We start from the raw sequence: 16161 nt of genomic DNA on the forward strand, positions 1-16161 counted from the left end.
GGTTTGCTGCTTGGGTGTATTGATTCCCCAGGTGCAATGCTCTTGTCTCAGTTCTCAGAGGGAGTTGTTCCAACAACTCACACAAAGTAAGCGGGCCGCCTCTGTGCCTTTGAAGCAACATTGAAGGAAAATCTGGTCTCTCTGTAAGTCATTGTCTACCCTGGGGATATGCCCCTGTTACAGCCACCAGTGGCTAGCCACCAAGGTAGCTGCACCAGTGCAAACCCCTAGTGCGGGCAGGCAAAAGCTCTACAAACTACAATTTGCACTGGGAGAGCTTGTGACTCCTTGAAGCCTGGGCAAGCTTCATCGTTGCTAACCTAACTGTAGTTTAAAGCCTCTTTGCCTGCCTAGTGCAGCTACTGTGCTGGCCGAAATCCCCAGTGTAAACAAGGCCTAAGGGAGCTGTGTCCGTCCCCCCACTATCCTTCTCGCTTGTTAATTTCCCAGAGGTCATTGCAGCGTGTGATGTAGTGTGTTTTTCCCCTCCACAGAGACAGCGGGAAGCCTAGTGCTCCGATGTTATTAGCGGATGCTGCAATGGGAAAAAAGTTCTGAGTTTCAAGAAACATGCACATGCACAGAGAAACTTTCTGCTCAGATGCTAACCAGTGCAGAGAATAAAAGGTTCTGTTTCCTTGATCTGTTCCTAGTACCCTTCTGTCTTCGTCTAAATAAAACTAGCAGAGCAACCTCCACAATGAATTCCTGTCCCTTCACACTCTGAACACACCATATGAGCCTCTGAATCCATCTCCTGTTCTCACTTTCATCCCCTCTTTGGAGATGCTACAGAACTTCTGGCCCTGGGGCATTTACACCCTGTTAGCATAGACCAGACAACTGTTTCCCCCCCACCCCCAGCGTGAAGGTGGCAGTGGGAGGGAGGGGGAGGAACAGAGACCTTGGCTTCCAGAAGCAGCCGGCAATGTCTCTGTGGCCCCTGGGGGGAGCCAAGGGAGTCTCCGCATGCTGCCCCCGCGCCGAGCGCTGACTCCGCAGCTCCCAGGAGCCAGCAAACAGAGCTGTAAACAGGGGAGTTTCAGTGGGAGTTCTGTTGGAGGAGAAGGTATTTGTATTTGGTTTTGTATTTGTATTATTTGTATGCATAGAGGCTTGTAGGGGCTTTGTGCTGGGAGAGAAGCTGAGCCCTGATTAGGGGGCGGGGCTTCTCTGACTAGGGGTCCTATAAAGGTAGCCAGCCAGCGGCACAGGAGCCAGCAAACAGAGCTGTAAACAGGGGAGTTTCAGTGTGAGTTTGAAAGGGGAGTTTGTCTTGTGGTGCATGTTTGGGGTTTGTTTTTGCTGTGGGTGGTGGGTTTTGGTGTGGTTTGTGTTTCCCAGATTAACAGGATTTAGGAGGAAGACTATGACAGATACAGAGGCAGCAGTGGGAGTGACCCATGTCATGGAAGACACAATGAAGATGGCTGGATGTGGAAGCTGCGGTATGTACATGATCCTGGAGGGGGTACCTGGTAAGAGTTTTTTGTCTGCATGAAATGCCATCTGATAGAGCTGATGGAGGAAAAGATCTGAGGATTGGAGATGCACGTGGAGACTCTGGTTGAGTTTAGGAGGGGGTTTGAGTGGATTATGGAGCAAAGACATGAGGCAGCTGAAGGGAAAAGCTCAGACTTGCAGATGGAAGCAGAACTGAAGAATTCTGAGGGGAGACTGCTGGGTGAGGAAAGTGGACAGTGGAAGCATGTGACTAAGAAAACCAGGCAGAGGAAAAGATGGCTAGTGAAGGAGAAATAGAGTTCAAGAATAGATTTGCAGAGTTGGAAAATGAAGAAGGGGCTCAGCAGGTGGTCACTGAAGGTGGAAGGGCAAGGAAGAAGAGAAGAGCGGCTAGTCCTATAGGAAAAGGGGAAGAGTCAATGGAGACTACACCAAATATGAGCCTCAGGAGGATACAGGATGTGTTGAAAAGGATTACAAGGGAGAATAGGAATGGAAAGAACTTGCAGCCAGAGGGAACAGGGGATAGACTGGAGAATAGTACTGTCACCAGGAAAAGGCAGGTCTACATGACCGGGGACTCCTTACTGAGAAGAATAGACAGGCCTGTAACCAGAGCTGATCCAGAGAATAGAAGGGTGTGCTGTCTTCCAGGTGCTAAGACACGGGATGTAGACCTGAGGTTGAAAAGGATCCTAAAGGGAGCAGGAAAGAATCCACTAATTATCCTTCATGTGGGAACAAATGATACCGGTAGATTCTCACTGGAACGTATCAACGGAGACTGCCAGGCTGGGAAAACGCTTAAGGAAATCGAGGCTCAGGTGATCTTCAGTGGGATTCTGCCTGTTCCTAGAGAAGGGCAACAAAGGTATGACAAGATTATGACTATCAACAGATGGCTCAGGCAGCGGTGCTATAAGGAGGGCTTTGGGATGTATGGCCACTGGGAGACATTCATGGACAGGGGACAGTTCTCTCGGGATGGACTTCATCTGAGTAGGGAAGGAAATAGACTTCTAGGATGGAGGCTGGCACAACTGATTAAGAGAGCTTTAAACTAGGAATTTGGGGGAGATGGTTGGGAGATATCCAGGTAATCTCCACGCTGGATTTTAGCATTGAGAGGGAAGAAAACAAAGTAAAAAAGGATACAGTCGTGGGTAGGAGAATGGACATAAGGAGGAAGGGCAGTGTGGATACCAGTCTAATAGGTCATACTGGCTGTAGAATGACCGTGCCTAATCGGGTAAAGAATGTAAGCGAGGCCAAACAGCAAAAATTAAGATATCTGTACACCAATGCGAGGAGGATGTCACCACAGGATGACTATGAGCCGCCAATGTGATATGGCCGTGAAAAAAGCTAATGTGGTCTTGGGATGCATCAGGCGAGGTATTTCCAGTTGAGACAAGGAGGTGTTAGTACCGTTATACAAGGCACTGGTAAGACCTCACTTGCAATACTGTGTGCAGTTCTGGTCTCCCATGTTTAAGAAGGATGAATTCAAACTGGAACAGGTACAGAGAAGGGCTACTAGGATGATCCGAGGAACAGAAAACCTGTCTTACGAAGGGAGACTCAAAGAGCTTGGCTTGTTTAGCCTAACCAAAAGAAAGTTGAGGGGAAGATATGATTGCTCTCTATAAATATATCAGAGGGATAAATACTGGAGAGGGAGAGGAATTATTTAAGCTCAGTACCAATATGGACACAAGAACAAATGGATATAAATTGGCCATCGGGAAGTTTAGACTTGAAATTAGACCAAGGTTTCTAACCATCAGAGGAATGAAGTTCTGGAATAGCCTTCCAAGGGAAGCAGTGGGGGCAAAAGACCTATCTGGCTTCAAGATTAAACTCAATAAGTTTATGGAAGAGATGGTATGATGGGATAACATGATTCTGGCAATTAATTGATCTTTAACTATTCATGGTAAATAGGCCCAATGGCCTGTGATGGGATGTTAGATGGGGTGGGATCTGAGTTACTACAGAGAATTCTTTCCTGGGTATTTGGCTGGTGAATCTTGCCCACGTGCTCAGGGTTCATATTTGGGGTCAGGAAGGAATTTTCCTCCAGGGCAGATTGGAAGAGGCCCTGGGGGTTTTTCGCCTTCCTCCGTGGTATGGGGCATGGGTCACTTGCTGGAGGATTCTCTGCCCCTTGAAGTCTTTAAACCATGATTTGAGGACTTCAATAGCTCAGACATAGGTGAGAGGTTTATCGCAGGAGTGGGTGAGTTAGATTCTGTCACCTGCATTGTGCAGGAGGTCAGACTAGATGATCATAATGTTCCCTTCTAACCTTAATATCTGTGAATCAATGGGAGCTGCGGGGGCGGTGCCTGCAGGCAGGGGCAGCGTGCGGAGACCCCCTGTCCTGCCCTCGCCTAGAGCCGTTGCCAGAGAGATGTGCCAGGTGGGAGCCGCCCGAGGTAAGTGCTGCACCCATCACTCCCTCCTACACCCCAACCCCCTGCCCCAGCCGAGAGCCAGGACTCAAACTCCCTCCGAAAGCCTGCATCCCCTCCTGCGCCCAAACTCCTTCCCAGAGCCCGCACCCCCTCCTGCACCCAAACTTCTTCCCGTACCGCTCACCCCCTCCCACAACCAAACTTCCTTCCAGAGCCCACACCCCCTCCCGGACCCCAAACCTCTGCCCCAGCCTGGTGAAAGTGAGTGAGGGTGGGGTGAGAGCGAGCAAGGGAGGAAAGGGGGGATGGAGTGAGTGGGGGTGGGGCCTCAGAGAAGGGGTGGGACAAGGGCTGAGCATGGGGGGTTGGGGGTCCCTGAAAATTTTTAAATCAAAATGGGGATCCTTGGGTTGCTGAAGTTTGAGAACCACTGGCTTAGACCTTTGTTGTAAACAAACCTCACACAGGAGTGAACAACAAGTTCCCAACACCCCGTGGCCTGGCTACATGAGAGTTACTCTATAGCGAGGCCAGGATTGCTTGCTCATGTCACCCCGGCCTCTGTGGGGCAGGTGTAACCAACTAGTTCTATGCCTGATCTGCAGAGGATAAGAGTCCATTACAACCCTAGCTAGAGAACTTTAGCTTAGCTGTAGCAGCCCATGCATTTAGCTCTGAAGATCCGCAGTTCAGCCTCCCAAGTTGTTTGAGGGGAGTGCACCTAGAACTGTGAAGAGAGAAGATATGATGCAGGGAATTGAGAGCTTTCATAAAGATACATCAGCCTCGGGGCCAATGAAGGCCTTCTCTCCATTCTGATTAACACTGGCAGAGCGTGCTTGTGAAAATAAACTGATTAATTTGAGTTCCCAAACTGGAGATATTTACCAAATAGATAATTAAATCCCACCAACCTCTGTCTACACAGCGCAAATGCTCATAGACATAAAATGTCAGATCTGGAAACCGGTCAACAAAATACTGTGATGGGTTCTGGATTATTTCCTTGAACCTAGAATAGAAAACGGATGATTTTACGTGGGGCATCTCAATTCATTGAGAAGTATCAAAGAAGTAGGTTTTCCCACTTTTTGCTTCTGCTAGTGAAGTTTCACCAGCCTTGAGAGAATTTCCTGAAAACCGACTAAGGTTCATGCTCTCCCTGCTTTGCGTCTGTGGCTTCTTCCATTCTCACCCTAGTTCTCATGCCCTGGAATTTAAAAAAAAAAAAATCACTTCATGGGGGGAAGAGCATTTGGCCACTAGTTTTCAAAATCTGGTTGCAAAATGCACTTAAAGTTGTTTTTTGTTTCTTTATAATGCTGGAAGTGAGAAAAGGACCTCCTCCACCCTAAGTCCCCTCGCAGCCTCCCCGAAACAATCTTCATCTGGGACATCAATCCCGATATGACCACTTACCATTGTGGTTTTCCACCATAGTGCGCCCCGACATTTCTGATTAACCTCAACAGGTCAGTGACAGTATCTTCATAGGGGCGTCTCTTTTCCATGTTTTTCAGGACATCTTGATCAATCTGAAAAATGACCCATAAGAGATCGGTCACTCCATGAGGTTCCCATACCACAGAAAATACTCTCTTCCTTCCCCCTCCTTCTTGTCCTCTGGCTACTGCAATCTCCCACACTGGAAACAGAGTCACTATCCCATTATTTCTTACATTTTCAACAGAATTGACCACACCTATTTTATAGCTACAGCGATAGTTAATGCTGCATAATTGTTTCCATTGTAACCCCCTAAAAATCTGTTGCGCCACGTCATCCCTTTGTACCTGATGAACCGGTGGGGGGAGAACAAACTGAATGCGAGGTTTAACCATGAAAACTATGGACTGAAACCTCAATTCAGGTAACGCCTCTGTTTCAGGACTCTCCCAGCCATGGGCATTTTATGGGTAAAATTTTCCAAAACTACTAAGTGACTTAGTTTCTTAAGTCCCATTTTCAAAAGTGTCAGTCACTCAGAGCTCTCCAAAACTTTTCACATCTCAGGCTGAAATTTTCCAGGTTCAGTGTCTGTCTGGGGATGAATTGGGCTGTTTCTGTTTTTTCACAGAGTATGAGCTAAAACAGTCCCGCTGTTAAGAACATGTAAAAAAAAAAAAAATTAAGAACCTTCCCTATTATAAACAAAACCACTGCCCAACCTTGCAACCCCTGAGAGCCAAAAGGACGAGATCAAAGAAAGTTGAAATTTAGCTGGGAGAAAATAGACCTATGCAAAGAGAACTACCGCTGGTGACTTGTGGTTTTGTTTCTGCAGAGATTGCAGGGTCTTGAAACCACAGTTTGCACACGCACAGTGCTTTGTACAAGTACAGGGTTTTTTAGCCACTCTTAGCAGAGTTCTAAATGCAGGCATGCAGCACTACATGTGTGCTTGGCTAGCCTAGATGCACTGTGAGCATGCACAGCTATATTATGCATTGAGGCCCCAATATCTGTACAGAGACTCACTGAAGTGTCATAGGGGGCTACCCAGACCGAGCAACTTACACAAAGGCCTCAGTGAGCGTACATTTACTGCACACCAAAAGTGTTTGTTCCAACAGGCAGGGCTCCACACAACCTTTTGCATTACTGACTAAGGTGCACAGTCACTGCACACCTGATATAGAGAATTCTGATGGGTCAAAACCATTCTAAGTTATGGAATTTTTTTCCCTTTGAAGCCATAGGAATACCATTCAATGTCAGGAAGTGCCACAGTGAAGACTGTATATGCAACCTTAACTAGCCTTATACCAGGGGTCAGCACCCTTTCAGAAGTGGTGTGCCGAATCTTCACTTATTCACTTTAAGGTTTCGCGTGCCAGTAATACATTTTAACATTTTTTAGAAGGTCTCTCGTTATAAGTCTATATATTATATAACTAAACTATTGTCGTATGTAAAGTAAACAAGGTTTTCAAAATGTTTAAGAAGCTTCATTTTAAATTAAATTAAAATGCTGATCTTACGCCGCCGGCCCGCTCAGCCCACTTCCAGCCTGGGGTTCCGTTCACCTAGACCGGCAGCCGGCTGAGTGGGGCCTGCAGCTGGGACCCCGGCTGGCAAGGGGCTGGCAGCCAGAACCCCAGACCAGCAGTGGGCTCAGCGGCTCAGCCTGCTGCCACTCAGCCCGCTGCCGGTCCGGGGTTCTGTCCACCGGCTCCTGCCAGCCAGGGTCCCAGCTGCCAACCCCACTCAGCCCGCTGCCGGTCTGGGATCCTGGCCCTGCCCACATAGAGTGGGTACCTACCTTCTCCCTGGTTCTAGCCCATTCTCTTCCTCTCTCTCTCTGCACTGAGCTGAGGGTGGGAGTGCACTGAGCACAGGGCTGGGGGTGAAGGAGCAGGCGGGGGGTTGGGGTGTAGGGTCTGGCCAGGAGCTAGAATGAGGGAGGGGGCTCAGGGTTTGGGTGTGGAGTGCTTACCTGGGCAGCTCCCATTTGGTGGAAGGGGTGCAGGTTGGAATGTGTGGGGGGTGCAGGAGCTCCCGTTTGGTGCTCAGGGTGGGGGTGGGAGTGTGGGGGGTGCAGGAGTCAGGGCATGGTGTGTGGGGGGTACTGGAGTCAGGGATGGGGTCGTGGGAGGGTGCAGGTGTCAGGGCAGGAGGCTGGGTATGTGTGAGGGGGGTGTAGGGGTCAGGGCCGAGGGCTGGGAGTGTGTAGGGGTCAGGGCCGAGGGCTGAGGTCGGGGGGGCAGGGGTCAAGGCAGAGGGATGGGGGTGTGGGCTAGGGTCGTGGGGGTGCTCCCAGCCCCTTGCCCAGAGCAGCTCACGGCAGGGGGCTGGAGGGGATATGCCCTGATTCCACCCCTCCCTTCCTCAAGGCCCCGTCCCCACCTCTTCCCTGGAGCAGCACGCGCGCTGCGGCTCCACTTCTCCCCAAGGGCCATCAGCTGATCGGCGGCAGGGAGGGAGAAGAGGAGGGGCAGGAACCCAGCACGCTGGGGGAAGAGGCAGGGGACAGCCCCCAGGGCGGGGGGGCGCAGAGAAGAGCAGGCCGGGGCAGGCAGGATTGTTAATGGCACGCTGCTGCCTGTCGGGGTCCTAGCTGCTGGCCCTGCTCAGCCCGCTGCCGGCCTGGGTTCGGCAGCCGGCTGAGTGGGGCCGGTGGCTAGGACCCGGCAGGCAGCAGCATGCCATTAAAAATCGGTTCTTGTGCCATCTTTGGCACGCGTGCCAGAGGTTGCCAACCCCTGCCTTATACATAATGCATAGTATTCAGGACCAAATTCATGTAACAGATTTCAGAATTTGGCTCAAAGACTCTAATTACGTTACATACTATTTCTCAAATAATACAACACAACACTGTTTTCCCCCCTAGAACCTTGAAACGTGCATCTTGTAAGGTATGCAGTGAGGGCTTGATCCCTGACACCTATGGAAAGGCTTCCATTGACATCAATGGGCATTGGATTAGGCCCTGTGAAGCCCATTCACTACATATCTTCAGGCATACACAAGGGGGCAGAGTTAGAGGAATGACGGTTTTATGGTTAAAGCACTGGACTGGGACTCAGGAGATCTGGCTCTGGATTCAAGTTTCCAGCAGACTCCCTGTGTGACAGACTCCCTCTGACTCTCTCTGTGCCTCCATTCTCCATTTGTAAAATAAAAATTATACTTTCTTTCTCCCACCTTCTCTCTCTTGTCTATTTAGATTGTGAGTTCTTGAGGGCAGGGATTATCTCTCACTAGATGTTCATGCAGCACCTAACGTGATGGGGCCTTGGTCTTGGTACAGGCTGCTAGGTACTACTTTAATACAAAAATAAATAATAATTAGCATTACATGTGTAACTTTAATTTTGTCATTTCCTAATATCTGAGTGCTCAAGTGTGCAACCTGCATGATAGTATGTGGGGGAAGGGATTTGGAATGAAAAAATGGCAAAAACATATACTTGAAAAGGTACAAAACTGATGAAGTTTTCAGATATTTAAAATATGAAATGGCAATATAGGAAAAACACAATGCATTTTCCTAAGAAGAAAATATCTAAAGTATATTTTAAATATCAAATGTATATTAGCAATTTGGCAAACCAATTCAGATTCCATTTGGTACAGGAATCCACTGATAATGAAGTTATTTAGTATCAGTGCACTGGAAGAATATGTATATTGGATGATGCCTTGATTATGTGTCAATTTCATTCTGCCAAATCCCTTGGTTGGCCATTAGCTGCTTTTGATCACTAAATCAAGTAAGCTTTGGCAAGAGGTCCTCCATTTCACTTTGCAATGGACAGGCTGAGTAATAAACAGCATTTATGGATTCCTTCGGCCTTGCCACCAGCAACAGGTATCCTTGTCTTTGAAGACACGGTGGACACAGAACATGAGCAAACTGAGAAAAGGTTGAATACAGGCAGTAGTCCAACCAACCATCAAGCAGAAAGGACTATGATGACACTACCAAAAAGAGAGAAAAGGAAATTAGTCTTGATCCACAGTAAGGAATCTGGGCTGAGACATCTGTGGCCCACATACAGAAAACCTTTGGGCCTAGAGGTCTTCAGGGACACCTTTCCTAGTACAAGCTGCCTATTGTTATTTATTTTATGATTTAAATGCCAGCAGTGTGCTGGGTGCTGTATAAAACACTAACTGACAACGGTCCTAGCCCTGGAACATTTGCACTATACAACAAAGATAGAGAGAATACAAGACACAGCAGGAAGCCTCTTTGGAGGATTATTCTTAATATATAATTAGCTGATTAAAGCTTACCTTCTTAGTCCACTGGTAGAAGTGCTTCTCAGTGGCTGCCTTATTGCAACTCAAAGCTTTCACAATCTGGCTCTCAGAATTGCGTTTTTCAATGTCTGGATTATTCCCGACATCCACAAGAAACTCAAACCTGCTGTGGAATTGAAAGAGAGGAAGGGATGGCCTTCAAGAATGTGTACCTCCTAAGGTGAGTCAGGGTCGTCATGGCACATTTATTATCCCAGAGCTGGGAGGTTATGGCAGGAGCATTGCAGCTATTGTATCTATTGTTTGAGATCCTAGAACTATTGTTAATGACACTTACCTCTCATGGGTCCAGAAAAATGGATGGTGGATCAAGTCTCCTAACTGAACTGTGTTTCCTCCATGGGGGGAGACCAAACTTCTTATGAGATCTTCAATCTCCATGTGACCCTGCAAATCCGTTGGACATCTTGCAGCCACATCCTCTCCATCAGGTCCATCAAAAGGGACCTCACCCCTTGTTACAACATATAGGACCAACCTTCCGAGTGCCTGAGCAGGAGAACAAGCATCAGAATATTTCACTTCCAGAGCCAAAACCTCCAGCAGAGAGAGCATATAGGGTTTGATCCTGCTCTCCTTGAGTTCAGAAGAAGCAGTACTGAGCTCATAATCCGCATAGATTCAGTTATATGTTCATCCTATGGGCCAAATTTTCTTTGTTCTGCTATTCTCAAGAAACAGCAAGTACAGGGTCTTTACCAAAAATAGGTATATGAATTGATAATATCTCCCACTTACAGTATCCCTTAAAAGAAGCTGTTTTGATACTGAAATCAAGGTTGTTGGGCTTTTTAAAAAAATGCTGCATGTAAAATAATGGAATCCGTGGATCAAGGTTAAGGTTGTTGTGTTGTAATGAAATATACATTTCTTTAGACTAAGAAAGAATAACGTGCTTACGTTTATTACATGGGTGTAAGATGTTATGATGTTTTAACTATTCACTTCCTTGCTGTTAAAGGTTTGGGTTTTGTAAATGATATGGTAGTTAAATAAATTGTTGATACTTAGCAACCTTCACTGTTTTTTTCTGTTTGGGAGTTGGATGAACAATTGAACCAGTGGATTAACAATTGAACCAGTGGATGAACTGCTTTGCCTCTGGTGTATTCCCATAGGCCTAAATCCTGCAAAGGTTAACACGTGTGCTTAACTTCACACACCGTGAGTGATGCCACTGAAGTCAATTGGATTGTGGCCTAAGGCCTATTTTATGTATCTGTTACTCTTCCTTTATTGTGCATGTAATATAAGGAAATGACTTGTCCTTCAACAGTTTTATTTATCTTTTCTCAGTGAGTAGGTTGCAACCCCAGGGAGTCCTGAAAGGTAACCAGGGGTGTCATGAGGCATTGAAATTTTTAATTAGAATCTAAAGCAAAGAAAATCTCACTCCCAATTCACCTTACCCTTCAAAATCAAGTATTCTCTGTCAACCTCTCAAAACACACACACAAATAAATTTATATAAGCTTAGCATTATCATCGATACTTTTTTATCCTTACATTTACTATAAAAGTAACGAGGTTGCAACATTTTTTTAACTTTCCATAGGAAGTTGTCAACCTGAAAAGGTGGAGAAACATTGATCTACACTTAAAGAAACTAAAAATTAACTTAGCTATAGCTTTGCAGCCAATTTTTGTCTGTTTCATTTGAAGTGAACACTAATAAATACATTACAGCAGTCAGCCCAGTTGCAGCTTAGAACATGCTGGCCATTTCAACCAGAATAGCAGAGATCCTCTTGTCAGATTAGTGCACATTGTAAATAGCAACTTGCAATAGCTCAGAGGAAAAAGTCTTCAATGTTCACCTCTTGTAATACCCAAAGGCCTTGCTTCTGATGGGGAAAAATATCCTTTTCTATTAAAAATTCCATTTTCCTAGGAGCTATGTCAATTTCTTGTGATCTATGGCAAGAAGCTGACCAGCTCCTGGTCAAATTGCCCATATGCTGCAGTGTGCTGTAGGTGTCACGGCCACTGTATTTTTATATCAAGTTTAAAATAAACTGAAAACAAGATACATAGAAAAGACTATGGGCCAGATTGTCTCCATCTGTGTGAAAAGCAAAGGGATGGAACTTTGGGTTGTAAGATTTTCATATACATTGTTCCACTGATGGAGTTACGTTTCATCTCCTACCCCCACAGGGAAAAGCAACTTCCTACCAATAGATCTGGCACTTGGCAGCCCCCTTCCTCCGAAGCTCCTTGCCTGCATGGCTCCAATGGACTGGTATAGCAATAAAAACAATATAGGTATAAAAGCATGAAAAAAAAATCACAAGACATAGATCTAGCCAGGGAGAGCTGGCTCTGTCTAAAGAATAGATTGCAGTGCCACAACATGGCTGCAACCCTTTGATTTCTTGGCTGTTTCTGACACATCATTATATTAGCATGTTGAAATTAAAGGATCAAGAAGGTCCCTTATCAGAAGTGACAGAACAATCCATTTTTTCTATCACATGCACCTGCAATTTGTATTTTTTTTTTTTTAGAAGCATTGGAAGGTCCAAGAAATCAAGCCATCTGATTGGCTGATGCCAAATTGATTTCCTGTCAACAATACTCTGACCTTCTGCATTGTCTATTTCTACGTAAGATTCTGCAGAGACCAATAACTATATTGTTAGGTTGGGGGTTGTGTTAACCACTGCCATTTCTTCTGTATAAATGTAAGAAATAATCGAGCTCCTTTATGGAATAGATAGCTGAAACAATAGAGACCACCACTCAAAACACCAGCCATGCAGATCAGGTCAGAAACTGAGCTACATGGGAAGAGAGGTTTTGAAGTGTATTGTTTGTTGGAGTAGGACTTGTGGCGGGGGGCAGAAACCCACAGAAGCAGACAGAGAAGGCAGCCAAGGCACAGTCAAAGATGCGCTTACAGCCTGACGCTGACAAAAGCTAAGAGACAGCACTTTTGGGTTGAGTGCTGGCTGGGCAAAAGGCTTGGGACTGTGAGCAAAGAAACTGTCGCCAGCTGTTTGATTTCTTTTGTGTTCAGGAAAACTGGACTTTATGTGCATTCTTTGTAAATAAGCAGGCGTGCATCAAAGAAATACCTGGCTCCATAATTTATTTCTTTTCCTAACAGAATCAACTCACAAGACCCCAAATGTTAGCTAATCACTTGGCTCAAAAGGCATAACCACATGTTATTTTTGTATGAGCAGAGCAGGCTAAGATCTCTCCCCCCAGGAAATTAAAAAAAAGAAAGAGACTAGGAAAAAAACAGAAAAGAAAGGGCAGAAAGTTGAAAAACTGTAAACATCAATGTACAAATGTCATACACCCCAATCCCCTATCCCAGCCCTGAGCCCCTCATCCCTGGCCCCTCCCCAGAGCTCGCACCCCCAGCCGGAGCCCTCACACTCCTGCACCCCAACCCTCTGTCCCAGCCCTGAGCCCCCTCCCACACTCCAAACCCCTCGGCCCCACCCCCACCACATGAATTTTGTTATGTGCACCAATATGGAGGTGACGTGTCACACATCACCTCCATATTGGTGCACATAAGAAAATTCATTCCACACTAGTGTGGAAAAAAATTAGAGGGAACACTGCTGAGTGGGGCAGAGCAGGGAGCATGCTTGTGCCTAACCCTCTTGGCTAAGGCAGCCAGCAAACACAGTCTCTCAGGCAGGGGTAGTCAGTAGGCGGACCACAGTCCAAATCTGGACAGCCAGATGCTTTTCAGTGGACACCAGGGGCAGAGGTGACGTGTGGGCAGGACACACAGGGTCATATGTCCTCCCCCCCTCACATTTCTCCAGACGCCTCTGGCAGCCCTGCTCTCAGTGTGTCACTGCAGCCTGGGGAGGGAGCAGGGTGGCTGGCTGAGCTCCCCCCCCCCCATGGAGCTGCTTCCTCTTCTCTGCAGCTGGAGTCCCAGCGCTGCTGTCTACTTCGCAGAACATCCAGACCAGCGTGCGTGGGGGGGGGGGCGGCAGGGGGGGCACTCTCAGGCACAGAGATTGGAGCGGGGACAAGGCACAGGGCAACCCCTCAGCAGGAGAGGGGGTGGAACAGGGCATGGACCAACCCCATGCGCAGTGTCCCCTTTTTCCTTTTGGAAATATAGTCACACTGCGCTGAGGATGGGGGGCACATGACCTTCCAGAACCTTTCATCTGTGTCCCCCCATCCCACTAGCCACAGCTACATGCTGCCTCTGCATGCAGGCTGAAGCTGAACTGGGGCTGGAGCCATGCGAATCCATGCTCGTGTTCTGAGTGGTCCCTGGTGTCGACCCATCCCACCCCAGTCTCGTGCCCCCCACCCAGGAGCAGTTCCTGGAGCCTGCCCACCCACCCTGATCTCACACCCCTGAGCCAGCCCTGCCATAGGTGCCAACTCTGTGGGTGCTCCGGGGCTGAAGCACCCACGGGGAAAAAATGGTGGGGGCTGAGCACCCACCAGTAGCCTCCCTATCAGCACCTCCCCCTCCCCCAGCGCCTTCTGCCCAACAGCGGGTGCCTCGCCCTCCTTCCCAGCGCCTCCTGCGATCAGCTGTTCCGCAGCATACAGGAGGCTCTGGGAGGGAGGGGGAGGAGCAAGGATGCAGCAAACTAGGGGGAGGGGGAGGAACTGGATGGGAAGAGGAGGGGTGGGGGTGGAGGTGGAGCAGGGATGGGGGCAGGAAGAGGCAGGGTGGGGCCTTGGGGAAAGGGGTGGAGTGGGGGCAGGGCCTGGGGCAGATCCAAGGGTCAAGCACCGCCCAGCACTTTAGGAAGTCGGCACCTGTGGTCCCCGCAGCACCCCCACCCTGGCCTCATGTGCTCTTCAGCCCACGCACCCAGCCCCAACCGGCCTCTTTCCCTCCACAGTCCGCCTCCAGTCACCTGCTTCTGCCACATCCTGGCCTCCTGCCATCTTCCCAGGGCTGCTATCTGGAGTCTCCTTGGTCCCTCCCACTACCCAGAGCCCCCTTCCTGCCCCTCTACTATCCCAGCCCCGAAAGGGGCATCACACTGCTGGCTGGATCATAATCCAACAGCTTCACCTCCTAGCTACGAGCTCAAAGGTACTCACGCATTCACATCCTGCTTTGCTGCCCAGGTCCTTGCCCATACCCATTCCTCCATCCTCATTCTCCCCACCCCATCTCTGCTACTTGGCTCAATTGGGAGCACGGAGGAACACTGCAAGAGGGGCAAAGGGTAAGCAGCAACATCAGATGACTCCGGCCCCAGCCCCTTGCTTCCCATTTTCAGTTGAGGGAAATAAGGTCACCTAACTCTCCAGGCAGAGCGGACGGGAAGCTGGCAAGCAATCAGGGAGCTTGTGGGGTTAACAGGACAGACCACTAGCAACACACAGGCCCAGGAGTGGCGTTGGCAGCAGGGGGGTCCACCGGGTCCCAGCCCAGGGGGTTAACAGTGGTGGATGGGTGTGCCACTGGGTCAGTGGGGGTCTACCCACAACACGCTGACTCACTCTCTGGCAGCAGAACCGGATTGGAGTCTGGTCCCCCAGGCTACTTCCTACCACAGTCTGTGGCAGAAGTCTGGGTGTAGGGCCCCGTGGTCCAAACATCCTTGTCTCCTCGGGGTACTTGCCCACTGGCAGCTCCTTGGGGCCCTTGTCTGCCTCCCCTAACTGCAAGGCATTGGTCCACTCAGGGGCTGGGCTGGGATCTTGCAAAAGCTCCCTAGAAGCCACATCCTCTCCCTCCCATGACTCAGCAGCCACTGAGCTCCAGGGCTCTCCTTTTCCTGGCTCTCCTGCAGAGTGTTGCAAATATAGGAGTACACTGAACAGCAATGACTTTTGACATTACTGTAGGGCATGGGGAGACCTCCCCTTTGAAACCTTTGCCCGAGGAGCCCTACCTCTGCAACCCTATCCCTATCTAGAGGGCCCTACCCTTTGGAACCCTAGCACTAGCCTGGGGAGCCCTCCCCTCAGGAACCCTGATCCATATTTTAGGGCTTCTCAGGATAGGGACCCTGACCTACCAGGGGCAGTGAGTTATATGGGCCCATGGTGCCCGTGCTCCAGCAATATTCAGAGCACAGGGACCCAGCTCCACCAATGTTCAGGGCAGGGTCTGTCCCCCAGCCCGCCCTGCCTCCCCCAAGCGTAGGCAGCCTATGGCTGCCCCCTGCAGCTCCCCTGCGCACTGCCCTGCCGGCTCCCAGCATCAACTGCTGCCGCAGGGTCCTAGTGCCCCCCAAACACTAGTGCCAGGGCAGGCTGACCCAACCTGACCCTGACCCTGACCCTGCCCTTCCGCCTCGGACAGACGGACTCTTCCCTTTTCCAGTGGGACCCTCCACCAGCAGTCACCGCTCCTGCCCCATGTTGGGCAAGGGGCAGCCCCATCCCCCACCCCCAGCAAGGCTACAATGAGGGGCAGCAGCAAGGAAGAAGGCGCACACATGATGGCAGTTTCACCCCACCCCACCAAAAGGGAGGCAAGGGGGCTTCCTGGGCCTGAGAGGGGCCCTAGGACTAAGTACAGTGACAGTGGTGCAAGGTGCTGTGCTGCTGGGGC

General features: G+C 49.1%; 1 protein-coding gene across 1 annotated transcript; it reads right to left on the minus strand.

Moving 5' to 3' along the window:
* Positions 1 to 4902: 4902 nt before the first annotated feature.
* LOC144268676 (2-5A-dependent ribonuclease-like) lies at positions 4903 to 10135 on the minus strand. Its single transcript, XM_077823795.1, has 4 exons — positions 9928 to 10135; positions 9624 to 9756; positions 5301 to 5416; positions 4903 to 5091 (listed from the first exon to the last, which is right to left on the minus strand). The coding sequence occupies exons 1-4, from the start codon at positions 10029 to 10031 to the stop codon at positions 5085 to 5087; spliced, it is 360 nt and encodes a 119-aa protein (XP_077679921.1). The 5' UTR covers positions 10032 to 10135; the 3' UTR covers positions 4903 to 5084.
* Positions 10136 to 16161: the final 6026 nt, after the last annotated feature.

This window comes from Eretmochelys imbricata, chromosome 8 (genome assembly GCF_965152235.1).
Source record: "Eretmochelys imbricata isolate rEreImb1 chromosome 8, rEreImb1.hap1, whole genome shotgun sequence".
Classification (NCBI taxonomy): Eukaryota; Metazoa; Chordata; order Testudines; family Cheloniidae; genus Eretmochelys; species Eretmochelys imbricata.

What these genes read in the sequence shown, in the direction of transcription:
- LOC144268676 (XM_077823795.1), bottom strand. Translation starts at nt 10,031, where the DNA reads ATGGAGATTGAAGATCTCATAAGAAGTTTGGTCTCCCCCCATGGAGGA. An exon ending in TTTTTCTGGACCCATGAGAG is followed by an intron (nt 9,757 to 9,927) that starts GTAAGTGTCATT and finishes TCAATTCCACAG; the next exon opens with CAGGTTTGAGTTTCTTGTGG. An exon ending in TCTACCAGTGGACTAAGAAG is followed by an intron (nt 5,417 to 9,623) that starts GTAAGCTTTAAT and finishes GTCATTTTTCAG; the next exon opens with ATTGATCAAGATGTCCTGAA.